This window comes from Acomys minous (genome assembly GCF_964271855.1).
Source record: "Acomys minous genome assembly, chromosome: 6".
Classification (NCBI taxonomy): Eukaryota; Metazoa; Chordata; class Mammalia; order Rodentia; family Muridae; genus Acomys; species Acomys minous.
In genome coordinates, this window is record NC_140487.1 from 121,972,438 (window position 1) to 121,999,178 (window position 26,741).

A 26,741-nucleotide genomic window follows, 5' to 3' on the forward strand; every position below is an offset into this window, starting at 1 on the left:
AGATGGTTGTGAGCCACTGTCTGGTTGCTGGGAATTGAACTCAGGACCTTTGGAAGAGCAGATGAGTACCATGAGCCATCTCTCCAGCCCCTCCCCCCACTTTTTTTGTTTTATTTTGTTTTTTGAGACAGGGTTTCTCTGTGTAGCCTTGGCTGTCCTGGACTTGCTTTGTGGACCAGGCTGGCCTTGAACTCACAGCAATTTGCCTGCTTCTGCCTCCCGAGTGCTGGGACTAAAGGCATGCACCACCATGCCCAGCTATTTATTTATTTATTTATTTATGGTTTTTCCAGACAGGGTCTCTCTGTGTTAGCCTTGGCTGTCCTGGAGTCACTTTGTAGACCAGGTAGCCTTGAACTCATAGTGATCCACCTGCCTCTGCCTCCCTGAGTGCTGGGATTAAAGGTGTGCACCACCATGCCCAGCCCTCGTAGGTTTTTAAAGTCATTTTTTTGCAGGAGTTGGAGAGAGGGCTCAGTGGAAAAGCATTGCTGCTCTTTCAGAGGACAGAAGTTTGGTTCCCAGCATCCACATATGGCCAGACGGCTCATAGCCATCTGTGACTCCAGTTCCAGGGAAATCTGACATTACACACTGTAGTGGTAGTAAACATGTTTTTGTTTTAATCCCAAGTGTGGGATGTTAAACAGACTTGGGTGAGGATGTGTAGCGTTTTTCCGCTGAAAACAGACTTGTGAGGGAACAGGTGATGTTTGTTCACTGGAAGAGGACCTGCCTCTTGCGGGAGCATGGTCTTTGCCAATAAACACTCTAGTACAACTCTGAGAGGAGCCATATATATATACCCCAAAACAAGAAGGGGTGCTTTTTCTTCTTGGTCTTGGCTGTTCATCACTCCTCTTCAAGACACTCCTAGAGAGAACCGTTCCAGCAAATGCTTCAAGGCTCAGGGCTCCCGCTGCTGCTCCGGGTTCTAGCAGCTGCCATTACACTCACCTTTGCTGAATTGCTGGTTTGCTGTTTAACTGGTCTATTGGAATCCTGCTGACTACACCTGTAGAATTACTCCAAGGGACTGGGTATAAAAAGGCTCTACTTCAGCTGGGCGATCGTGGTGCAGGCCTTTAATCCCAGCACTCGGGAGGCAGAGGCAGGCGGATCGCTGTGAGTTCGAGGCCAGCCTGGTCTATAAAGCGAGTCAAGGACAGCCAAGGCTGCATAGAGAAACCCTGTCTCCAAAAAAAGAAAAAAAGAAAAAAGGTCTACTTCTTCTGTTTCTATTAACCTCTTTTCTCTACTGTCTAGGGTAGATGGGCTGGAAGACAAGTGTAAGCATTAAAGAACCCTAAAGTAGGTTTGAAAACACTCAAAGCCTAAAGCTGGGCATGGTGGTGCACGCCTTTAATCCCAGCACTCGGGAGGCAGAGGCAGGCGGATCGCTGTGAGTTCAAGGCCAGCCTGGTCTACAAAGTGAGTCCAGGACAGTCAAGGTTACACAGAGAAACCCTGTCTTAAAAAAATCATTAAAAAAAAGTTCAAAGCCTACAACACATAAATAAAGATAAAACAATCAGTGGTGGCGCGTGCCTTGAATCCCAGCACTTGGGAGGTAGAGACAGTTGAATCTCTGAGCTTGAGGCCAGCCTGGTCTATAGAGTTACACAGAGAAAGTCTGTCTCAAAAATCAAAACAAGGGCTGGAGAGGTAGCCCAGAGGTTAAGGGCACTATCTGCTCTTACAGAGGTCCTGAGTTCAATTCCCAGCAACCACATGGTGGCTCACAACCATCTAGAATAAGATCGGTGCCCTCTTCCAGCAGGCAGGCAGAACATTGTATACTAAATAAATAAATAAATTGTTTTTTCAAAAAATCAAAACAAAACAAAAATAAAAGTAATAATTCTAAAATAATAAATATAAATCATTTCTATGAGAAAAGTAATCCAGGAAAAAAAAAAACCCTGAATCAAACTAGGCTAGCCTCAACTTGCAGTGATTCCCCTGCCTCAGCCTCCTAGGCACTGGCATTATAGACATATGCACCAGGCCCCTCCTTAAAATTCCTTTTATAAAATGACAAAGTATTTACATATAACCTATGCAAATGCCCCCATATACTTTAAATCGTCTCTGCATTCCTTACAATACCTAATAAAATGTAAATGCTATGTAAATAATTGTTGTATTGAGTTATTTAGGGAATGACTTACAAGGAAAATTTATGTACATATTTAATGCATGCTTCTCCCCCCTACTTTAAAAAAAACAGGTGTATGTGCTTCTTTGTGTGAGCATGTCTAAGTGGGAGTATATGTGCCTGTAGGAGACAGGTCTGTGCACGGGCAAGTCAGAAGACTGCATCACACACCCGCCTCCACATCACTCTCTACCTGATCTCTCCCTGAATCTGGGACTGAAGTTTTCTAGGCTAGGAGCCAGAAAACCATAGCTTTCTGTTTCTGCCTTTTCGGAGGTGGGGCTACAGGCATGCACTGAAATGCCCCCTCTCCTATGTGGGTGTTGGGTTCCGTACTGTTTCCCCACATTGCATAGCAAATGCTCCTATCTACTGAGCCATTTTTCCAGTTCCCAGTTTTTCTTTCTTTCGGTTTTTCAAGACAGGGTTTCTCTGTGTAGTCTTGGCTGTCCTGGATTCACTTTGTAGACCAGGCTGGCATCCAATTCATAGTGATCCACCTGCCTCTGCCTCCTGAGTGCTGGGATTAAAGGCGTGCGCCGCCATGCCCGTCCCCAGTTTTTCTTCTTTTGTTTTTTTGAGACAAAGTCTCGCTACTTAGCCCGGGCTGGCCTTACACTCACTATGTGGGTAGCTCACAAGTCAGATACACAGCAACCTTCCTGCTGTAGTTTCTGTAGTGCTGAAATTACAGGCCTAAATCTTTTAAAATCCGTTTGTTATTCTTATTTTTGAGGTGGGTCTGATGTAGCCTGGAGTAGCCTTGAGCTCCTTGTATAGTTGAAGATAATCTTGAGCTCCTAATCTTCTTGCTTCCGCCCCCCAAGTGCTGGGAGTACAGTTATGGCCAACATGCCTGGCTTTAACACACTATGTATTTGTTTGTTGAGGTAGAGTTTCTTTGTGTAGCTTTGGCTGTCCTGGAACTAGCTCTGTAGACCAGGCTAGCCTCAACCTCACAGAGCCTGCCTCTGCCTCTTGAGTGCTGGGATTAAAGGCATGTACCACCACTGCCCAGCTTTTGTAGTACACAATTTAAAAAGAGCTAAAGTGGGGTCGGAGAGATGACCTCGAGGTTCAGAGTACTGTCTGTTCTTCCAAAGGTCCTAAGTTTGATTCCCAGCAACTACCTGGTGCCTCACAACCATCTATGATGAGATCTGGTGCCCTCTTCTGGCATGCAGGTACACATGCAGGCAGAATACTATATAAATAAGAAATAAATAAACAAATCTTTAAAAAAAAAAAAATAAAAAGAGCTAAAGGAGAAGAACTCAGATGTTCCCAGCACAGGGAAATGACAAATATTTAAAGAGATAGAAATGCTAACTACCTGATTTGATGATCGTATATTGTACACAATTGTCAAATTGTCACACCGTTCCCCATAAATATATACAATTACCGTTCCCCATAAATATGTACAATTATCATGTATGAGCTTAGAAACTGGGATGCAGCTAATGGTACAGTGTTTTCTTAGCATTGTCTGTGTTTGGTCTTCAATATCACAGACTTCAAGTTTTATTATTGTTATTTTTAATTATGTGTATGTCTGCATGTATACATGAGTGTAGGTGTTCACAAAAACCAGAGGGATTTGTCACAGGTAGAATGATGTGGGTGCTGGGAACCGAACTCAGGTCCTCTAGAAGAGATGTGCTCTTGGCTGGGTGTGGTGGCGCATGCCTTTAGTCCCAGCACTTGAGAGGCAGAAGCAGGTGGATCACTGTGAGTTCAAAACCAGCCTGGTCTACAAAGTTCCAGGACAGCCAAGGCTACACAGAGAAACCCTGTCTCAAAAGAAGAAGGAGGAGGAGGAGGAGGAGGAGGAGGAGGAGGAGGAGAGATGTGCTCTTAAGCATTGAGCCATCTCTTCCCCCCCACAGATAAAGCTTCATCTGAACACAGCATGTGTACTCATCTGTCTATCCTCTGGGTTTGTAACATTTAACATTCATAGTGGCATCTTCAAAGCCCTAGTGTTTACTGTGTGTTCTTTACAGCAAAGTTCACCAACCTGTAGTCTATCACTTCTAACTGCTCACAGAGTCAGGAGATGACCACCCTGTTTCATGTACATTCTCTGATGGTCCCTAGTAATCCAAGGCACCACAGAGGCGCGAAACTCCTGGCCCTCTGCTAGCTACAAGGCTGTGTTCACAGAACCCTTCCTTGGCACAGGTACCATCTTAGCAATTGATGCCAAGAGCTTCTTGACTTGGAGCTGGAGAGATGGCTCAGAGACTGAAAGCACTATCCTGGGTTTAAGGTTTAATTCCCAGCAAACACATGGTGGCTCACAACCATCTATAATGAGATCTGGTGCCCTCTTCTGGCCTGCAGGCAGAACTGCCATGATAATAAATCTTTAAAAACAAACAGACAAACAAACAAACAAACAACCCCCAAGAACTCTTTTTTAAAAGATTTACTTTATGAGTGCTCTATCTGCGTGTGTTTGTGTTGCTAGAAATTGAACTCAGAAAGCTGGGCATGGTGACGCACCCCTTTGAATCCCAGCACTCGGGAGGCAGAGGCAAGTGGATCATTGTGAGTTTCGAGGCCAGCCTGGTCTACAAAGTGAGTCCAGGACAGCCAAAGCTACCCAGAGAAATCCTGTCTGGAAAAGCCAAAACGAAAAAAGAAACTGAATTCAGGACGCAAGAGCATACAGTGTTCTTGATCATTGAGCCATCTCTCCAAGCTTGGGTTACTTGACTCTAGCGTTGTGGAGCAGGTTAGTACCATCCCCAGGCAAGAAGGCGGCAGCCTGAAGCACAGCCCGGGGCCCCGCCCCACCCAGAGCCCCGCAGCACCTGAGTGCCTGAGAGCTGCCGCTTTCCCGCCCACCTCTGCACAGCTTTCCCAGCACTCCTCCTCACTCGTTTCGCCTCTCTAATTTTTGCCACTCTGATGAATGTAAAACGCTCTCTCATAATGTCACTTTGATTTGCATCTCTCTGATATCTGCAGAGTCGGAGTATCTGGGCTCTTAACTGTTAATTTGCTTCTTGAAATCAAACTAGTATATTTTCTAAACAAGATGGGGAAAAAAGGTTGCTTTTTTTTTTTTTTTGGTTTGGGAAGGAGCTGTGGTGGTGGCATAGACCTTTAATCCCAGCACTCAGAGGCAGGCCCTGAGCTCACTGAGTTCGAGGCCAGCCTGGTCTATAAATGAGTCTAGGACAGCCAGAGCTACACAGAGAAACCATGTTTCAAAAAACCAAAACCAACCTGGGCGTGGTGGCACACGCCTTTAATCCCAGCACTCCGGAGGCAGAGGCAGGCAGATCACTGTGAGTTAGAGGCCAGCCTGGTCTACAAAGTGAGTCTAGGACAGCCAAGGCTACACAGAGAAACCCTGTCTCGAAAAACCAAAAAAAAAAAAAAAAAAAAAAAGTTTATCTGCCCAAAACACCTCAATGATAACAAGAGCCAGATATTAAAGTGTCAAATAAACCCAGTGTTGTACTAGCAGCATTCTTGGTGAAGAAGCATTGCCAGCCACGGGTGGCTCAGTGCTTTACCTCCAGAGCAGTGATAAAGAACTGGGGCTGCAGCTCAGTGGCAGAACACTTAGCCTCCAGTGTAGAACGCCCCAGGTTCAATCCCTACTACCACCAAAAGCAAGCAAGCAAGCAAAACCAGGGATGACTGTAAAAACTGTCAGATTCCTGTGACAGTTGTCACAGGTCATAAAGTCACACGGGATTAGGGCCAGTAAGATGGTTTATCTGGTATGGACACCTGCAGCCAAGTCTGAGGGCCTGAGTTCAATCCCCAGGACTCACATGGTGGGAGAGAACCCACTCCCCAAGGTGTTCTCTGACTGCCACGTGTCTGTGGTGGCATGCCCACCCACCCACAAACACACACAAAATAAATAAATGGAAAAAAATGAAAGAAATGAACTGGGATTTCTCTTGGGGCTAAACTAATATAGTGGCTTATTCACTGCCTTCATAATGGAATCAAACGCTAACTTTAAATTAGATGTTAGTGACGGTGAGAATGTATTCCCCTCCACTGAAGATCAAGAACTCCTGAGCTTATACAGATATGTGCCTTTGAGGGTGGGCCCCACATTAGATGGCTCAGAACCCTGCCTACCTCAGAGAAAGTTCTGGACGAATGGCAGCTCTCAAAACAACTGGCTTGGGGTTAGGGATTTAGCTTAGTGGTAGAGCGCTTGCCTAGCCAAGCGCAAGGCCCTGGGTTTGGTTCTCAGCTCTGGAAAAAAAACAAAACTGGCTTGAGGGCATATAGCTCAGCGCTTGCCTAGTGTTCACAAGGCCACAAGTTTAATCTCTAGGGTGAAAAGAACTACACAGCCATGTCACAGTGTCCACACATCCATTTTCTCAGCCAGCTAGCAATAATGAAGGGTGAGCTTTTAAACACAAGAACCGTGTTCTGGGTTGACTTACTTCAGTTAGCAAGAACTGCTAGCTGGAAACGGAACCACAGAAGCCAAAAAAGCAAGCTTAGTACATTTTGAGACTTTCTCAGAACTACATGGACTTTTATGGATTCCGCCTTTGTTTTAGTTTTGGCAGGTGGTGCTCTATCTACGAGCTGAATTTTACGGCCTGAATGGTTCTTCCATCATGGAGTCAGTTGTGCTAAGGGCTGGGACCTTGTTACATAACAGATACAATGACAGGCTTTGCATATATTGTAACTTACTAACCAGGTTGACTTTTGGCAAGCCTAGTGGTAACAGTACTAGTTTTCACCGAGACGGGTGAAATTGAAAACGTCTGGCAAGTGTGGCAGTTGGAGTTTTTATTTTTCTTATTAATCTTTGACCTTCAAGTGTTGAAGGAGGTCCACGGTGGGTTGGTGGTTGTGCTCTCCGGAAAACCGGTTTTGTGGGTAGTAGAGCCCCATAGATTAGATGCAAGTTTTCATTTGCAAGAGAGGAGGCTGCTGCTGAATAAAACCTTGGTGAGATCCACGTGGGGGTGTGACTTGGCTCAGCTCCTAACTGTTACTCAGGAGAAGCGATTTTGAAAATGTGATGTCTCCCAAATGGAAAAACGAAATCCGAGCTCATTTGTGAAAGATCCCAGTGAAACTGCCTTCTCTAACAATATTCTAGAAGTGTGTGTGTGTGTGTGTGTGTGTGTGTGTAGATTTGTTTAAAGATTTGTGCTAATGCTGGAAGGTAGTGGCCCACACCTTTAATCCGAACACTTGATAGGCAGGGAGATTTCTGAGTTCCATGCCGTTCTGGTTTACAGAGTGAGTTCTAGGACAGCCAGGGCCACACAGAGAAACTTTGTCTTAGGAGAAAAAAAAAAGATGCGTGTTAAGGCATATGGCTATTTCCATACAGGTATTTGTGTGTAAGGGGGATGAGGATTATGTTGTCAAAAAAGGGAAGAGAATTTACTTTCTAATTCCTTCTCTATTTCATTTATTTTCTTTAAGTTTAAATTCTATTTATTTATTTACTCGTCTGAGTATATGTATATGGCCATGGTATGTACCATGGCACCTGTACAGAGGGCAGAGGGCAGCTTGCAAGAATTAGTCTCTCTCTTTCCCCTGTCTGGGTCCCAGGGACTGAACTCAAGTAGTCAGTTTTGGTGGCAAGTGTCTTTACACACTGAGCCATCTCCCCCACCCTTCCCTCTCTTTTTAAGGTTTAAACAAGAGCCTCAGTGGTCCCTGCAGTTCTTCGTATGGTGAATGATTTGTGTACCAAGGATATTTGGCCTGGCCTTGGCATTCCTGTGTGAGACAGCCTGAAGTGGATTCTTCAAGGGTCCCTGTGAAGGGTTACCCAGCGGTGCGCCCCAATCTGGATTCTTCTGTTTGGTGCAGTGAGAACCCTCAGCGTGTGTGTAAACAGGGCCTGCATGACGAGTTTTCGAGAATTACACCAAGGCCCAGGTTCCATCCAGGCCTCCTCGGGTGGCTGAGAATAATCCCTGGGCAGCGGGGAATGAACAGGTAAGTTGTCAGTAGAGAGCCGCGTTAAGGAAATTAGAGTTAGTGCTAATGAAGGGAGCTAAGCACTAACGAAGGGAGGAGATTCTAGAAGACTGGCCCAGGAGTTCGACTTGTAACTGCCCTGTGTGTTTTGAAAAGTTTCAGAACAAAATGGAGGAAAGGGCCAGTAAAATGGCTCAGTTTATGAAGGTGCTTGTCACCAGCTCTGATGACGCTTAATCCCTGAAACACACACAGCAGAAAGAAAGAACTGATTCCTGAAAGGGCACTCTAACCTACACACACACACACACACACACACACACACACACACACACACCACACAATGTATGTATGTGTGTATGTATACACATTAAAAAAAATGTATGTGAACAGAGTGTGCTAGTTTAAAAAATATATATATATTTCCCCAAATTCTGCGATACCTGGCATAATTTCCTTCTAGTCTAATTAAAAATAATTTTAAAATGATAAATGCAGCCAGACCCAGTGGTGCAGGCCTTCAGCTACACAAGAGACTAAGACAGGAAAATTGAAAGCTAAGGCCAGCAGGGCTGCAGAGTGAGTTCAAAGCTCGTTGGGCAAATGAGTGAGACCCTCGTTCTCAACACACAGACAGAAGGGACAGGAGCCCAGCTCAGCCAGGGGAGTGTACGTGCTTAGCAGGCATGAAGCTCCAGGGTCAACATGCTGAGTGGGAGGACGAGGTGCTGAAGTCCAAATGCTCCCCCTCGAGCCTCAAGAAGAAGTGCTCTCACCTGGCTAGCCATCTCTCAGCGCTCTCACCTGGCTAGCCATCTCTCAGCGCTCTCACCTGGCTAGCCATCTCTCAGTGCTCTCACCTGGCTAGCCATCTCTCAGTGCTCTCACCTGGCTAGCCATCTCTCAGCGCTCTCACCTGGCTAGCCATCTCTCAGTGCTCTCACCTGGCTAGCCATCTCTCCAGGGCTCTCACCTGGCTAGCCATCTCTCAGCGCTCTCACCTGGCTAGCCATCTCTCCAGGGCTCTCACCTGGCTAGCCACCTCTCCAGGGCTCTCACCTGGCTAGCCATCTCTCAGTGCTCTCACCTGGCTAGCCATCTCTCAGCGCTCTCACCTGGCTAGCCATCTCTCAGCGCTCTCACCTGGCTAGCCATCTCTCCAGGGCTCTCACCTGGCTAGCCATCTCTCAGCGCTCTCACCTGGCTAGCCATCTCTCCAGGGCTCTCACCTGGCTAGCCATCTCTCCAGGGCTCTCACCTGGCTAGCCACCTCTCCAGGGCTCTCACCTGGCTAGCCATCTCTCAGCGCTCTCACCTGGCTAGCCATCTCTCCAGGGCTCTCACCTGGCTAGCCATCTCCCAGGTCCCTTGTTTATATTCTGGAAGCTGGATCATGCTGGCCTCAAACTGGCTTTGTAACAGAAGATCACTTTGAGCCCCAGATCCCCCTGCCTCTACTTCCTGCACTGCAGCCGTGAGGGACCACAGCCAGCTTTTGCTGTGGGTCAGAGTGTGTCCTTACAAAATTACGTCAAGTGCTGGGGGTGTGAGCTAGCCCAGAGTGCTTGCCTTGCACATGTGAAGTTCTATCCTCAGGACTGAAAAAACACTTTTGTTTTCTTTTGTTGTTTATAGACAGGGCTTCTCTGTGTGGCTCTGGCTGTCCTGAAACTCCTGATGTAGACCAGGCTGGCCTCGAACTGTTTTTGCCTCCCCAGTGCTGAGATTAAAGTCATGTACCACTACACACCGCTTAAACTTTTTTTCTCTTTGAGACAAGGTCTAATTTAGCCCAGGCTAACCTTGAACACACTGTGTAGCTAAGGATGATTTTTTTTTTTTGTATACATGTTTTGCCAAGGTATGTGTTCCTCAGGTCACCCGAACTGGAGTTACAGACATTGTGATTTGTTATGTGGATGTGGGGAATTGAAGCCATAAGGTTGTGCTCTTAACCACTGAGCCATCTCTCCAGACCTGAGTGAGGAGGACCTTGAATTGCTAGTTCTCTTTCTTCCCTGGCCTTGACTTTGTTTTTTTTTTTTTTTTGTTTTGTTTTTTGAGACAGGGTTTCTCTGTGTACCCTTGGCTGTCCTAGGCTTGCTTTGTAGACCAGGCTGGCCTTGAACTCACAGTGATCCTCCTGCCTCTGCCTCCCAAGTGCTGCCAGCCTTGACTTTCAGAAGTGGCTTATCAAGCTAGGTGGTTCAGTGGTACAGCACTAGCTTGTGTAAGGCCCTGGATTCTATTCCCACTACTGCAATGAAACACACACACACACACACACACATACACACACACACACACACATACACACACACACACACACATACACACACACATACACACACACACACACACACACATACAGAGAAAGAGAGAGAGAGAGAGAGAGAGAGAGAGAGAGAGAGAGAGAGAGAGAGAGATTCTACAGATAAAATATAATAGTTGAAAATTAAGATTTTCGGGACTGGAGAGATGGCTCAGTGGTTAAGAGCACTTAGTAGAGGACCCAACTTTGGTTCCCAGATTCATATGGAGGCTCACAACCATCGGGAACTCAGGTTCCAAGGCTTCAGTTGTCTTCTGATCTCCAAAGGCACCCATGTGGTATATATATACACTTGTAGGCAAAACAATCACAGACATAAAATAAGTCTTAAAAAAGTATTTTCTGAGACAGAGTTTTTCTTGTGTAACCCTGACCTGGAACTAACTCCGTAGGCCAGGCTGGCCTTGAACTCAGAGATCTGCCTGCCTCTGCCTCAGGAGTGCTGGGATTAAAGATCTGTGCTACCACTGCCCTCTCAAGCTGTTTTTTGTTTGTTTGTTTGTTTGTTTTTAATACAAGAGCTACAGGCACCATCTTCGTTCAGCAGATCAGCCTAGGCCATAACCACATGCCACAGCCAGGGTGCCTTAAGCGCTGATGTCCTTTGTCTGTTAGGGAGGCTGCAGGTCCCAGGTCTAGAAAGTGCCTGCAGGGATGTTTTCCTCTCAGACTCTGTCTCCTCTGTGTCCTCTCATGGCCATCCTTCTGTCCGTCTGTCCTACTGTGCTCCTCCATGAGGCCACATCAGACTGGGGAGGACCTGCTACGGTTTGACGTAGAGACTTCTTGAGAAACACTATCTCCAAACTTAGTTCTTGATGACCACATTGCCTCCTCCCCATTTCCCTCCCCCACCTCCTCGTTTCCCTCCCGTCTCCTCTTTCTCACCACCCCCTCAACCGCCCCCTCTTTCTCCTCTTTTCTTCCTCTGCCTCCTGTTCTTTTCCTTGGAACCCAGGGCTTCCCTGTGGTAGGCAAACCATTGAGCCTATATGTTAGATTTGTCACACAAACTAGAGCCACTTGGGAAAAGGGGACCTCAGCTGAGGAACCACCTCCATCAGATTGGCTTGTGGTCATGTCTATGGGGGACGTATTATGATGATGATGATGATGATGACGATGACGATGATGATGATGACGACGACCAATGTGGGAGGGCCCACTCTACAAAAGTGAATCCAGGACAGCCAAGGCTACACAGAGAGACCCTGTTTCGAAAAACCAAAAAGAAAGAAAGAAAGAAAGAAAGAAAGAAAGAAAGAAAGAAAGAAACCCTTTTCCTTCCAAGTTGCTTTTGGTCAAGGTGTTTATTATAGCAACAAAGAGCAAGCAGCATCCCATTATTTTGAGGTCTCAGGAATAAAGCAATTAATGTCACCCCAGGGAGCACAAAGCAACTGAGAGGGGTTGACACATATCTGTGCATTCTGGCACCTGCCTGGTTCCTAAGGGGAGGGGACAGGCTGGCCCTTTACTTAGGAGCTGGCAGTGCCACTAAACTCATCCAGGGGAGGAGAGAGCCACCAGGCTGAGGATGTGGGGGTCTGTGGCAGTTGCCTGGTAAGTGGCCTTACCCAGGTCTTCCAAGAGGGTCTTATCTGGTCCTCGTGGGAGCTGCAGGCCAGGGGGGCCCTAAGTTTCCCTTATGCCCTTTGGAGCAGAAACCAATATTTTCTTTTAGAATCCAAAAGCTTCATGTCTAGAGAGGGAGAGGTAGTGGATGATGCTTGGTCAGGCCTGTAGCTGCTTCATGGACAAGGATAAAAAGAAGGCATTGCAGGGCCCAGTCTTCTCAGGAGAGGTCTGGCTAGTCACTCCCACCTTCCCCAGGCCCCACATCATCATCCCTTGGCATACGGAGCCCTTGCCTAGCCTGCACAAGACCAGGGCTCAGTCTCCACTGGAAAACAGGACAAACCCACTCAGAACAGGAGCGAGGCCTCTGCAGGCGGCTCGGAGGTCAACAACAGCTGGCAGTTGGCCCTGGGCTCTTACTGCAGGGCTTTTGTGTGCCCTGTGACATTTGTATATCTGTGGACAATGAGAGTGATGGAGAAGCTGGATTGGGTGGGCAAGCTGGAGGAGGTCTGGGTCCTGTGCCAGGAACCATCCACTTCTCATAACTGCTCAGAGTTGGGGGGCAGGAAAGGTCACGTCTATCCGCACGCTGGAAGGCAAAGTTCAGGAGCTGTAAAAGCCAAGATGGACTCTCATGCCTCGTGGGAGCTGGAGGTGGAGATTGGAGATAGCTCCTGAGGAGACTGAGGGGTGCAGGGGAGACTGAGGGGTGCAGGGGGAGACTGAGGGGTGCAGGGGAGACTGAGGGGTGCAGGGGAGACTGAGGGGTGCAGGGGGAGACTGAGGGGTGCAGGGGAGACTGAAGGGTGCAGGGGGAGACTGAGGGGTGCAGGGGGAGACTGAGGGGTGCAGGGGAGACTGAGGGGTGCAGGGGGAGACTGAGGGGAGCAGGGGGAGACTGGAGGGTGCAGGGGGAGACTGAAGGGTGCAGGGGGAGACTGAGGGGTGCAGGGGGAGACTGAAGGGTGCAGGGGAGACTGAGGGGTGCAGGGGGAGACTGAAGGGTGCAGGGGAGACTGAGGGGTGCAGGGGGAGACTGAGGGGTGCAGGGGGAGACTGGAGGGTGCAGGGGGAGACTGAAGGGTGCAGGGGGAGACTGAAGGGTGCAGGGGGAGACTGAGGGGTGCAGGGGGAGACTGAAGGGTGCAGGGGGAGACTGAGGGGTGCAGGGGGAGACTGAGGGGTGCAGGGGGAGACTGAGGGGTGCAGGGGGAGACTGAAGGGTGCAGGGGGAGACTGAGGGGTGCAGGGGGAGACAGAAGGGTGCAGGGGAAGACTGAGGGGTACAGGGGGAGACTGAAGGGTGCAGGGGGAGACTGAGGGGTGCAGGGGGAGACTGAGGGGTGCAGGGGGAGACTGAGGGGTGCAGAGGGAGACTGAAGGGTGCAGGGGGAGACTGAGGGGTGCAGGGGGAGACTGAAGGGTGCAGGGGGAGACTGAGGGGTGCAGGGGGAGACTGAGGGGTGCAGGGGGAGACTGAGGGGTGCAGGGGGAGACTGAGGGGTGCAGGGGGTGACTGAGGGGTGCAGGGGGAGACTGAAGGGTGCAGGAGGAGACTGGAGGGTGCAGGAGGAGACTGAAGGGTGCAGGGGGAGACTGAAGGGTGCAGGGGGAGACTGAGAGGTGCAGGGGGAGACTGAAGGGTGCAGGAGGAGACTGGAGGGTGCAGGGGGAGACTGGAGGGTGCAGGAGGAGACTGGAGGGTGCAGGAGGAGACTGAGGGGTGCAGGGGGAGACTGAGGGGTGCAGGGGGAGACTGAAGGGTGCAGGGGAGACTGAGGGGTGGAGGGGGAGACTGAGGGGTGCAGGGGGAGACTGAAGGGTGCAGGGGGAGACTGAGGGGTGCAGGGGGAGACTGAGGGGTGCAGGGGGAGACTGAAGGGTGCAGGGGGAGACTGAGGGGTGCAGGGGGAGACTGAAGGGTGCAGGGGGAGACTGAGGGGTGCAGGGGGAGACTGAGGGGTGCAGAGGGAGACTGAAGGGTGCAGGGGGAGACTGAGGGGTGCAGGGGGAGACTGAAGGGTGCAGGGGGAGACTGAGGGGTGCAGGGGGAGACTGAGGGGTGCAGGGGGAGACTGAGGGGTGCAGGGGGAGACTGAGGGGTGCAGGGGGTGACTGAGGGGTGCAGGGGGAGACTGAAGGGTGCAGGAGGAGACTGGAGGGTGCAGGAGGAGACTGAAGGGTGCAGGGGGAGACTGAAGGGTGCAGGGGGAGACTGAGAGGTGCAGGGGGAGACTGAAGGGTGCAGGAGGAGACTGGAGGGTGCAGGGGGAGACTGGAGGGTGCAGGAGGAGACTGGAGGGTGCAGGAGGAGACTGAGGGGTGCAGGGGGAGACTGAGGGGTGCAGGGGGAGACTGAAGGGTGCAGGGGAGACTGAGGGGTGGAGGGGGAGACTGAGGGGTGCAGGGGGAGACTGAAGGGTGCAGGGGGAGACTGAGGGGTGCAGGGGGAGACTGAGGGGTGCAGGGGGAGACTGAAGGGTGCAGGGGGAGACTGAGGGGTGCAGGGGGAGACTGAAGGGTGCAGGGGGAGACTGAGGGGTGCAGGGGGAGACTGAAGGGTGCAGGGGGAGACTGAGGGGTGCAGGGGGAGACTGAAGGGTGCAGGGGGAGACTGAGGGGTGCAGGGGGAGACTGAAGGGTGCAGGGGGAGACTGAGGGGTGCAGGGGGAGACTGAAGGGTGCAGGGGGAGACTGAGGGGTGCAGGGGGAGACTGAAGGGTGCAGGGGAGACTGAGGGGTGCAGGGGGAGACTGGAGGGTGCAGGAGGAGACTGAAGGGTGCAGGGGGAGACTGAAGGGTGCAGGGGGAGACTGAGGGGTGCAGGGGGAGACTGAGGGGTGCAGGGGGAGACTGAGGGGTGCAGGGGGAGACTGAAGGGTGCAGGGGGAGACTGAGGGGTGCAGGGGGAGACTGAGGGGTGGAGGGGGAGACTGAGGGGTGCAGGGGGAGACTGAAGGGTGCAGGGGGAGACTGAAGGGTGCAGGGGGAGACTGAAGGGTGCAGGGGGAGACTGAGGGGTGCAGGGGGAGACTGAAGGGTGCAGGGGGAGACTGAAGGGTGCAGGGGGAGACTGAAGGGTGCAGGGGAGACTGAAGGGTGCAGGGGAGACTGAGGGGTGCAGGGGGAGACTGGAGGGTGCAGGGGGAGACTGAAGGGTGCAGGGGGAGACTGAGGGGTGCAGGGGGAGACTGAGGGGTGCAGGGGAGACTGAAGGGTGCAGGGGAGACTGGAGGGTGCAGGGGGAGACTGAAGGGTGCAGGGGGAGACTGAGGGGTGCAGGGGAGACTGAAGGGTGCAGGGGAGACTGGAGGGGTGCTGGCTGTCCAGGCTCTAGCAAAGTGGCGTAATATGCTTTCTTGGGAGAGGATGGCATCAAACAGCAGCCGCAGCAGCTTCTTTCTCCCTTTCCAAGTCTCTTCTTGGCCCCTAGCAGCAGATTCACTTGGCCTTGGGGAAATCTTTCTTTAACACCAACTGCAGTAAATGCATCTGCTTTGGAAACAAATCAAATGGTGGTATTACTGCCCCCTGCTGGGAACCAGGGGGGACTCCAGCTAGTACTGCCCCCTGCTGGGGACCAAGGGGAGAGTCCAGCTAGTGCTAACCCCTGCTGGGAACCAGGGGAGACTCCAGCTAGTTCTGCCCCCTCCAGTTAGGTTCAGTATCTTGCGGAAGAAGCAGAACCTGGACCAGGGATGATGAATCTCATGCTGGCTTCCCTGTAGTTTGAGATGGGGTCTTGGTATGTAGCGCAGGCTGGCCTCAGGCTCCCAGATACTCTTGTCTCTGTTTGTAGAGTGCTGAGATTGCATGTCTCTGCCGCCATGCCTGGCTTTACTCTGGGTTCTGTATGCAGTGGGTGGGTGACGAGCAGGCAGTTGAATCTGGCAGGCTGCTCAGATTACAGGCTAAGGAAATTGTCTAGGCCAGCAGTTCTCAACTTGTGGCTCCCTGCACTTTTGGGGGTTGAACGACTCTTTCACAGGCGTCACCTAAGACCTTCGGAAAACACAGATATTTACATTACGATTCCTAATGGTAGCAAAACTATAATTGCGAAGTAAGAATGAAAATAATTTTATGGTTGGGGTCACCACAACATGAGGAGCTGTATTAAAGGATCGAAGCATCAGGAAGGTTGAGGACCACTAGGCATTTTTTGTGAACCTATTCTGGAGGGTTAAGTGCCTTGGCAATTGATCTGACTGGCACACTAGCCTTGGCTCTCAACTCATTTGACACCCAAGAACTCGAGGACTCAGTGACTCAGCCTTAGATGGAAACCTAGGCTCTTTTCCTGTCTTGCTTTTGTCTTAAATCCTTTCTTTATCTACTTATTTGTCTTTCATGTTTATGAGTGTCTTGCTGCCTGCCTATGCAGTGCTCACAGGCAACAGATTTCCTGGAGCTTCCTCCACGTGGGTCCTGGGACCTGAACCCTGGGCCTCTGCAAGAGCAGCAAGTGCTCATAACCACTGAGCCATCTCTTCAGTCCCTTGTTTTCTGCTTTTGAGATGGAGTTTCTCCAGGTAGCCCCGGCTGGTCTAAAGCTCAGATTCTTTCTGCTTTGGCCTCTGAGGTGCTGGAATTAGAGGTATATACATTCATAGTTGGATCGATACAACTTTAAACACTTGCACATACATATATGTATATATCCATACATATACAAATAGGAATTCATATATTTTTTCTTCTGGGGGGGTCAAACATGTGGCTTCGTGCATACTATGTAGCCATAAGCCGTTCCAATGAGCTACATCTGAATCCTTCTACTTGAAAAATATACTAAGTCTCTGGCTGGAAATGTAACGTAATCGTGTTTGGGCTTCAAATGCTCAAGGTCCTATGATCTATTATTCCCCAGAACTGAAAAAACTAAATTGAAATATGAACACATTTCAGAGATTTCAAAAAAATTGTAATTATAGTTATGTACAGAAAACTCAGCAGTATACATTTAGCCCAGTTTAGTGGCGAATTCTTTAGCCTTCATCTTTTCTAGCTTGGCAATTCGAGCCACAGATTTAGGACCTAGGATGCTGCCTCCCCGGTAGCGGCAGGTGTCATCGTATCTGCCGTTGTAATTGGTTTTAATAGCTTCCACCAGCTTAGCCAGAGCACCCTTGTCTTCCGAGTTAACTTGTGTGAAGGCAACTGTGGTGCAAGTCTTCCTGTAGACCAGCTGCCCCAGCCTGGCCTTTCCCTTGATGATGCAGTAGGGGACCCCCATCTTGTGACACGGGGCAGGTAGGAAGACCACCACCTCAATGGAGTCTACATCATGGGCAGTCACCACCAGCTGAGCCTTCTTGTTCTCCACCAAGGTGGTGACTGTATTGACTCTGCTCGAAGGACAGGTGGTCTTAGTTGGGACGACCTTTTCCCAGCAGATTTCTTTTCAGCATGGGTCAGCAGCCTTTGTGTCTTCTGCTTTGTCTCTGGCCTGTATTTGTTGGCAAGCTTAAGCAACTGGGTAGCTGTTTGCCGGTCCAGGGTCTGGGTGAGCTGGCTAATGGCAGGAGGCACTTTGAGCACTTTTACAGGATGGCTCTTTGCAGCTGCAGCCTGATGTAGTGGAGCCCTTTAGGATCTCTTTTGAGTTGGATATCCTGCCCGATGCCAAAGTTCTTGGGCCTTCTTAAACAAAGGACTGAGCACCTCTTTGGCCTCCTGTTTCTTCACCACAGCGAGGGCCAGGCCACCTTCTTCTCCTTGGTCTTCTTTCCCTTGGGCATCCTGCTGGGCTGGAAGAAAGAGCCATTTCAGCGATTTTTATTAAATGTTGTCCGTGGTGGTGCACACCTTTAGTCCCATCACTCAGGAGGCAGAGGCAGGCGGATTGCTGTGAGTTCGAGGCCAGCCTGGTCTACAAAGTGAGTCCAGGACAGTCAAGGCTAACACAGAGAGATCCTGTCTCAAAAACAAAACAAAACAAACAAACAAACAAATGTTGTCTTCAGTTCCAAAGAGAAGTCCCCAGAGCAGACACATACACAGGCAATATGGAATGCTAAAATGAATTCCTTTAATGGATGCAAAGCTAGACTACACCCACAGGTCAGCAACCAACTGCACTCTACCTGGGTATGATTTGTTAAGAGAAAAAAAAAACCCACATTTTTTTTCATTTAGCCCAGGCTGGCCTTAACCTTGTCAAGTAGAGGAGAATGATTTTTAACTTCTGATCCTTTTGCCTCCACCTCCCAAGAGCTGGGATTATAGGCACTCATGCTCACACCCGCACTCTTGCTCACACCCGCACTCATGCTCACACCCGCACTCTTGCTCACACCCGCACTCATGCTCACACCTGCACTCATGCTCACACCTGCACTCATGCTCACACCCACACTCTTGCTCACACCTGCACTCATGCTCACACCCGCACTCTTGCTCACACCTGCACTCATGCTCACACCTGCACTCATGCTCACACCTGCACTCATGCTCACATCAGCACTCATGCTCACACCTGGTGTTCTGGAGTGCTGGGCATCGAGCTCAGGGTTCCACTCATGCCAGATAAGCCTTCTACCAACTGAGCTATAATGCAACCCTTGACTCATATTTTTCTGCATAAGAGCACTCTGGAGGCAGAAGCAGATGGATCTCTGTGAGCTTGAGGCCAGCCTGGTCTACAAAAGCGATTCTAAGACAGCCAGGTCTCTTGTTGCACAGAAAAACCAAGTTTTGAAAAAAAAAAATCCCAGCACTGGGGAGGCAGAGGCAGGCAGATCTCTGTGAGTTTGAGGCCAACCTGGTCGACAAAAGCGAGTCTAGGACAGCCAAGGCTACACAGAGAAACTCTGTCTTGGGATAAATAAATAAATAAATAAATAAATAAATAAATAAATAAATAACCAAGTAAAACAAAATCCCCCCCAAAACCCCCAAAACAAACAAACATCTCTGCCTCAAAAACAAAACAAAACAAAACAAAAAAAACCCAAACAAACCAAAAAACTAGAACCAAAAACAATTTTCCCAGCACTTTCCAGTGAAGCTACAGATAATGAACCCTGAACTTTCAGAATTAGGGCCTGAAGCCTTACCAATTGGCATAGCCAGGCTTGATTTTTTTTTTCTTTTTCCCTCACAGATAATGAAAGAGGCATAGAATCAATCCTGAGCGCACTACAGAACAACCAGTTGGTTTTTGTTTTGTTTTTGCTTTTTTCTGAAGAAACATATTAATTTTGTGGTCCACTCAGGAGCCTTTCGACTTTTCTTGTACTCTCGTTATTCTGAAGCGAACACCCACATGAATAGCCGCTCCTTGTTCCCCTCCCCCCCCCCCGTCCCGCCCCCCCCCATCCCCCCCTTCTGCTCTCCCTCTCTAAGTGATTTCCACTTTCCTCCCCAGAGGAGTCGAATCTGCACCTCCAAATGCAATGACTATGTCTTTTGTTTTGTTTTGTTCTGTTCTGCTTTGTTGAGACAGGGTTTATCTGTGCAGCCTTGGCTGTCCTTCGTAGACCAGGCTGGTCTCAAACTCACTGCGATCCTCCTGCCTCTGCCTCCCCTAGTGTTGAGATTACAGGCATGAGCCACCATGTCTGGCTGACTATGTCTATTTTCGACCTGTCTACAAACACGGCGACACAAAAGCTGCTCAGTCATATCTGGCATCTTTCACTCAGCGAAACATCCATCAAGTGGCATATTGCTTTTCATTGTGCTTTAGCGTCTTACAGGGTGAACAGGATCTCAGTGAGTCTGTCCACTCCAGTGCTGATGGGCGTATGGGTGGTTTCCGATCTGAAGAAACAGCCCTACTCAGCGGACAGCCTGGTGCATGCCGTTTTGGGCACTGTGCCCGAGATGCGGCTGGCATGAGATCACAGTGGGATCAGCCTTAGCTGGTGCTGGCTTCTGAAGGTGGTGGGTTGAATCCATATTCTAGCTTCTGGGAGCTGGAATTTTCTCAGTGGCCTGGCTCCTGCCAGCTCTCCCAGGTGCTGCCAGGCACCTCCAGCTGCTGACTCCAGCACTATTTCCCACACGTCACTAAAGGAGACTGCCTTTCTGGAGAGTTTAGGCTCTTCATGTAGTCCTTAAAAACAGGATTTGAAAAAAAAAAATAAAAGATTTAGGGCTGTAGAGATGGCTCAGAGGTTAAGAGCTCTGACTGCTCTTCCTGAACTGAGGGTCTCTCAAACTGGGCACGGTGGTGTTCGCCTCTAATCCCAGCACTCAGGAGGCAGAGGCAGGTGGATTGCTGTGAGTTTGAGGCCAGCCTGGTCTACAAAGTGAGTCCAGGACAGTCAAGGCTACACAGAGAAGCTCTATCTGGAAAAACAAAAACAACAAACAAACAAACAAAAAATAGGGTCTTTCACTAAACTTGAAGCTCATCAATCCAGACAAATTAGCTGTCCACGGAGCCTCTAGGAACCATGTGACTCTGCTCCCCAAGTGCACATTGCCGTGACTGGCTTTTTCCGTGGGTATGAGGAATCTAACTCAAGCCCTCGTGGGTGTGTGGCAGGTACTTACTGATGAAGCTGTCTGTCCAGCCTCTTGTGGTTCTTTAAGCTGTGGACAATCCTGGGGTGTGGGAAGGATGCTTGTTTTGGGACTGCTGCGTGTAATGAGGGTATTCACCCAGAACTTCTGCCTCCCACTGGGGACTAAGCTGGTTTTCCATCTGTTTGCAAATTCATCCCAACATTCTGGATCTAGGAAAATAAATGTTCTTCCCCCCCCCCTTTTCTTTTTTCCCTTCTCCTTTAAACTAGCTATAAGTCTTTAGGGCTTCCTCATTAATAATGCGTTCATCCTTAATACAGATTCATTGAAACATCTGTATCACAATGTTGCCGTTTTGGAAACTATATTTTTAGGTTGACATTGTCCCTCAGCCTCCTCTGTTCTCTGTCTCAGCCCTGTTTCTTCTTTAGTGCTTGACTGCTATGGGAGATCAGCTATTTCATTTCTTTCTTTGTCTTTGCTGTTTGGTCCCTGTCTTGGCTGCTGCTCACGGTAGCCATGCACACAATGTAACTCTGGGGCTAGGGTGTAGTTCAGTGGTCGAGCACTTGTTTAGCATTCTAATGCCCTGGATTTGACCTCAAGCAGAGCAATAAATAAGTAAAAATCCATATATACATAAATATAAATGACTGGGTGAACAGTCATCAAGATGCTGCCTACCTGTAATCTGGGCACTTGGTAGGCAAAGGCAGGAGGATTTCAAGTTAGTGGCTAACCTGGGCTACGTAGTGAGGTAAATTCTGGCACATGGTGAAAGCTTGTCTTAAAATGCAACACGACAAAAGAATAATAAAAGCAAAATAAATAAATAAATAAAAGAAAAAACCCATAAATGAGATATAATTGCTTGACTGGATGAAGGCAGACTAAGAGGCCCTGCTGGGCTGGGTGCCCACTCCACGCCCTCCTCTCTTCCTTGCAGGGCCATCTGTCTGGCTTGTATTCAACCTGCTGTGTTCCCATGGATCCTCCCCTTCAGGTCAAACAAGGACAGGCCTCGCCCAGCACATGGAGCTCTGACAGGTACATCAGTCATGGTTTGATGGTTCACAGCAGGCTTTGGGCGGCCCCCTCTCCTCAGACTGATAACCTGCCTGCTGCGGTTACATGGAAGCCAGAAAGCATTTATGCCAGCACAGCAGCCTGGATGGCAGTCCCTTCTTTCAACGAGGGGGCCAAGTGCTGGGGTTCTCAGAGACTGCTGGTGCCAGAGTCAGGACTGGGCTTCCACTCACGGAGGTCAGCAGTGCTTTTGAGATAGCTGGCATAGGCTCGCGTACCAGGCCTGGCAGGGAGTCTTGGCGCCCACTAACTTGTTTGTTTTGTTGTTTCGACCTTTGTTATTTGGTTGGTTTTTGGGTTTTCAAGACAGAGGTTTTTCCGTGTGGCTTTGGCTGTCCTGTAACTCACTCTGTAGACCAGGCTGGCCTTGAAATCACATGATCCGCCTGCATCTGCCTTCTGAGTGCTCAGATTAAAGGCATGTGCCACCATGCCTGGCTTTTCTGCTGATTTGTAAGAACACAATTTCTAATTTTATTTATTATTATTAATGGGGGGGCACATGTACCATGGCATGCTCAGTGAACAGCTTTGTGGAATTAGTTCTCTCCTTCCATCTTTATATGGTATCTTAGTGTTGTGTGTGGGTGCATGTTTGTGTGTGTGTGTCTTTGTATTTGTGTGTATCTGTGTCTGTCTGTGTGTGTGCGTCTGTGTCTGTCTGTCTGTACATATGTGTGAACTTGACATAAACTAGAGTTATCTATTGAGAAAATACCTCCATCAAAATGCCTGTAGACAAGTCTGTGAGGCTTTCTTTTTTTCATTTTTCCCTTTTTACTTTCCTCCTTTGAGGCTTATTTTATTTATAATGCACTTTATGTATATGGGTGTTTTGTCAGTAAGTTTTGTCTGCACACCAGAAGAAGGCATCATATCCATGGGACCACAGTTATAGATGAGTGCTGGGAATTGAACTCATGACCTCTGGAAGAGCAGCCAGTGCTCTTCCACTGAGTCACCTCTCCAGCCACAAGGTGGTGTAAGTTTTTGGTTGTTTGTTTTTGAGACAGGCTCTCATTAAGTAGTCCTGGCTGGCCTGGAACTCAGAGATCCACCTGCCTCTGCCTCCTGAGTACTGGGATTAAAGGCACTATAACACCTGGCATTTTCTTAAGTAATGGCTGATATAGGAGGGAACAGTACAGTGGGCAGTGCCATCCCTGGGCAGGTGGTCCTGAGTTGTATAAGAAACCAGGCTGAGCAAGCCATGGGAAACAGCCAGTAAGCAGCACCCCTCCATAGCCTCTGCTTTGGCTCCAGCATCCAGGTTCCTGCCCTGACTTCTCTTTATGACAGACTACAACTGTAAGCTGAAATAAACCCTTTCCTCCCCAAGTTGCTTTTGGTGTGACTGGTGTGACCAATAGAAACCTAAGGGATATGGGTACTATGGGTCTAGCTCAGGTTGACAGATTAATGTGTTGGGGTGGCAAGGACTGTTACTTGCTGAGGCATCTCACTGGCTCCCACCTTTTACAAAGTAATTTTGTGTGCATGTGTATGGTATGTGTACCTGTCTGAGTATGTGTGCCCTTTCACACATGTAGAGGCTGGTGGCCAGTAAACCTTGCTGGTCCTTCATCAGTATTCATTTCCTCATCATTAGCATATACTCAATTCTAGGAAGAAACAGGCACACATGCACACAGACACATACACACACACACCCAGTCACACACCAGACACATATAGACACACACAGACACAGACACAGACACAGATACACACACATACATAGACACACATAGACACACATAGACACACAGACACACAGACACAGACACACACAGACACAGACACACACAGATACACACACACAGACGCATACACAGACACACAGACACACAGACACAGACACACACAGACACAGACACACACAGATACACACACACAGACGCATACACAGACACACAAACACGCACACATACACACATAGACACATACAGATACACAGACACAGAAACACACAGACACAGGCACATACACACACACACACACGCACTCACACATACACACACAGACAGACACAGGCACACACACACACACACACACACACACATTTAGACCTAGATATTCTGACTCTGGTGCCTACACTCGCCGCTAAATCACACTATTCCCCGTCTTCCCATAAAACTACAGTGACCCCTTTCCTACCTGGTCCACTGCAGCAGGGTTGAAAGGAGGCCCATAGGTCCGTCCTCCTTTCCTTCCTCCCTCCCTTGTGTCCTCTCTGCCTCCTCAGAAGCCTCTTCTTGTCCCACAGAGAAGGTCGAGTGTTTCTCAGACTACATGACCCTGCAGATCCCGAGGAGCCACGTGCAGGGTTTGAGGCAGTGGCTGGCCAGGGTCCTGCACCTGCCAGGTAAGCCATCTTCTAGGGCTCAGGTTTTCCAACCTCAGCCACTGGCTGGCTGGAGCCTTTGCTAAGGGAGATCCCCAGGGCGTCCCCCACACCAGGCCACGAGTGCTGTAGTTCCCTGAAGGCTTCCCTCTCTGCGCTTCATGCTGGTAAATCTCTCCCTCCCCAGGCTGCCCTGACCTTCTCCAAGGCGACTCCCCCGTCCTGTTACAGTCTCCCCCTATTTCCTCTCAATTCTTGTCCCCACTTAAAATGACCTTCTACAAGCCGGTTGGTTGTGGTGGCGTAGGCTGTAATCCCAGCACTCCGGGAGGCAGAGGCAGGTGGATCACTGTGAGTTCGAGGCCAGCCTGGTCTACAAAGTGAGTCTAGGACAGCCAGGGCAGCACAGAGAAACCCTGTTTAAAAAAAAAAAAAAAGACCTCCCGCTGTTCACATGCTTGTCATTAGTGCCACCAGCAGGTAGCTGGGAGCAGGCACAGCCCCATGTGCTCCATGTTGATAGCTGCTGTGCCTCTGGAACTAAGGACTCTGTCTTGTGCTTAGGAGGCTCCTAATAGATATTTGCTCAGTGGACAAATGGCCCCAAACCTGGATTGAGGTGCCCATCAGGTGCTAGTATGCCCCCAAACTTAAATCACATGGTGAAGCTAATGGGAATTAAAAAATATATTCTTTTGGTTTGGTTTGGTTCGGTTTTTGTAGACAGGGTTTCTCTGTGTAGCTTTGGCTGTCCTGGACTCGCTTTATAAACCAGGCTGGCCTCGAACTCACAGAGATCCACCTGCCTCTGCCTCCTGAGTGCTGGGATTACAGGTATGCACTACCACATCTGGCTTAAAAATATATTCTTTAAAAATTCTGTTTATAGCCAGGTATTGTGGCACAAATCTTTAATCCCAGCACTCAATGAGGCAGAGGCAGGCTGATCTTTGAGTTTGAGGCCCGCCTGGTCTACAAAGCAAGTTCAGGACAGCCACAGCCAGATAGAGGAATCCTGTCTTTAAAAACCCAAACCCAAACCCAACCCAAACCAACAACAACAAAAAATGAAATCATTATTAGTGAGGAAACCCTGAAGATTTACAGCCCCAAAAGAATTCATTATGTGCCACAGTGGCTAACCAAGTGGATCCAGGATATTGAATTTGGGTCATTGGGCTTGGTGGCAAGTGCCTTTAACTCACCAAGCCATCTTGCTGGTCTACAATTCTTTTCTTTTTTTTCCATTTTAATCCTTTAGTGCATGTGTATGGGTGTGGCGCCTGCATGTACATCTATGCGCCATGTACAGGCATTGCTAGCGGGGGCCAGTAGAGGGTGTCCATCTCCTGGAACTAGGATTTCAGATGGTTGTGAGCCACCACGTGAGTGCTGGGAACCAAACCCAGGCCCTCTGGAAGAGCAGCAGCCTGTGCTCTTCACCACTGAGCCATCTCTCCATCCCTGGCCCACAGGTCTTACCTGCATTTTGTGCATGGTGGGAGAATCTCATGCCTAAAACAGGCCAAAAACAACGATCGCTTTCAGAAAACTTTGAGCCATGAGCTTACCCACTGCAAAGTGGGAAGACCTTCTGGAAACTTCTAGGAGGAGTAAGAATAGAGAAGGTGCCTGTGGTTCACCTTTTGCACCTTTGCTCGCAGAGGCTGCAAGGAAGACACCCCAAAATTTCCTCTCTTGGGTACAAAAGTGAAGAAATTGAGGAGAAAAGCCTTCCCATCTCAAAATGTTTTCCTCCTCCCCTTATTTTTTAAAACAGATTTTTTTTTTTTTAAAGCTGTGTCCCAGACTACCCTAGCACTCTCTATGCAGTCCAGCTTGCCTCAGACTCATGGTAGTTCTCCTGCCTCAGCTTCTCCATTGCTGGAATTACAGGTGGGAGCCACCACTCTCGGCCTCATGTGGAAATTCTACAGGGCTGTCCGTCAGGACTGGTGTGTCCTGAGTCCTGATCTGGCCCTGGGATGGTCAGCCAGCCAGCGACGCCCTGGGAGCTGGAGCCGCATTGGTGTTTTAAAAGGCCACTTTTCCAGGAGAAAACGCGGAGGATACATTAAGCTGTCGCCCGTTCTTTGGAAAGCCATTATTAATGGAAAACAATAGATTAATAGTTTTAAAACGCTTGTTCAATAAGTAATTTTTATGGCTCTGGATAGAGCCCATTAAACATTTCTGTGTGTTATTATAAAGAAGTTTTAAGTGTAAAATCATAAAGTCAATAATCAGGGAATTAGTCACAGCAGCCAGCCACAGGCCATTAGTTTTAGGCGCTGTCAGAGACACCTGTGGCTTCTTCGGAGGGAGAGTGTTTCTTTTTACTCAGCAGTGCCAGGTGGGGATGCGGAAACGGCGCTGCCTGCTGCCTTCCATAAAGTTGAAGGGACAGCGAGCAGGTGTGAGCAGCAGGATGCAGGCAAATATTTACAAAGTGCAGACGTGAATGGGAAACTAAAGCGATCCGGGTCAATTTGCACATCGAGGCTTAGACACTTTATTTCCCCAGTGATCTGCCTTTCAGAGTCACGGGCCCGGCCTTGATCTCCTGCTAAAGATAGCCTCGAAGGCTTTACACTCTTAAAAGGAAAGCATGTCACCAGAGAGTCTCTCACATCCAGGCTGCTGGAGCTGTCTCCTGCAAGGGTGTGTTCAGCTCACATCAACTATTTGCAAATAAAAGTGTGGGCTTTGGGGTGGGAGAGACTTAAAAACAAAAACAAAACAAAAAGAACACCTTAAAAGCAATACAAGATAATTATGGGAACAGAATAAATCCAAAGAGGAAAATGGAAACTGCCCGTAAT

The 26,741-nt window shown here is 49.1% G+C and overlaps 1 protein-coding gene across 1 annotated transcript in view; it reads left to right on the top strand.

Moving 5' to 3' along the window:
* The first annotated feature begins 7,997 nt into the window (after positions 1-7,997).
* The window catches only part of CIROZ (ciliated left-right organizer protein containing ZP-N domains), a 38,340-nt gene continuing 19,596 nt past the window's right edge, over positions 7,998-26,741 (top strand). The window contains 3 exon segments of the mRNA XM_084786295.1: positions 7,998-8,119; positions 21,436-21,536; positions 23,842-23,940. Coding sequence (XP_084642421.1) covers positions 8,112-8,119; positions 21,436-21,536; positions 23,842-23,940 — 208 coding nt within the window. The 5' untranslated portion in view covers positions 7,998-8,111.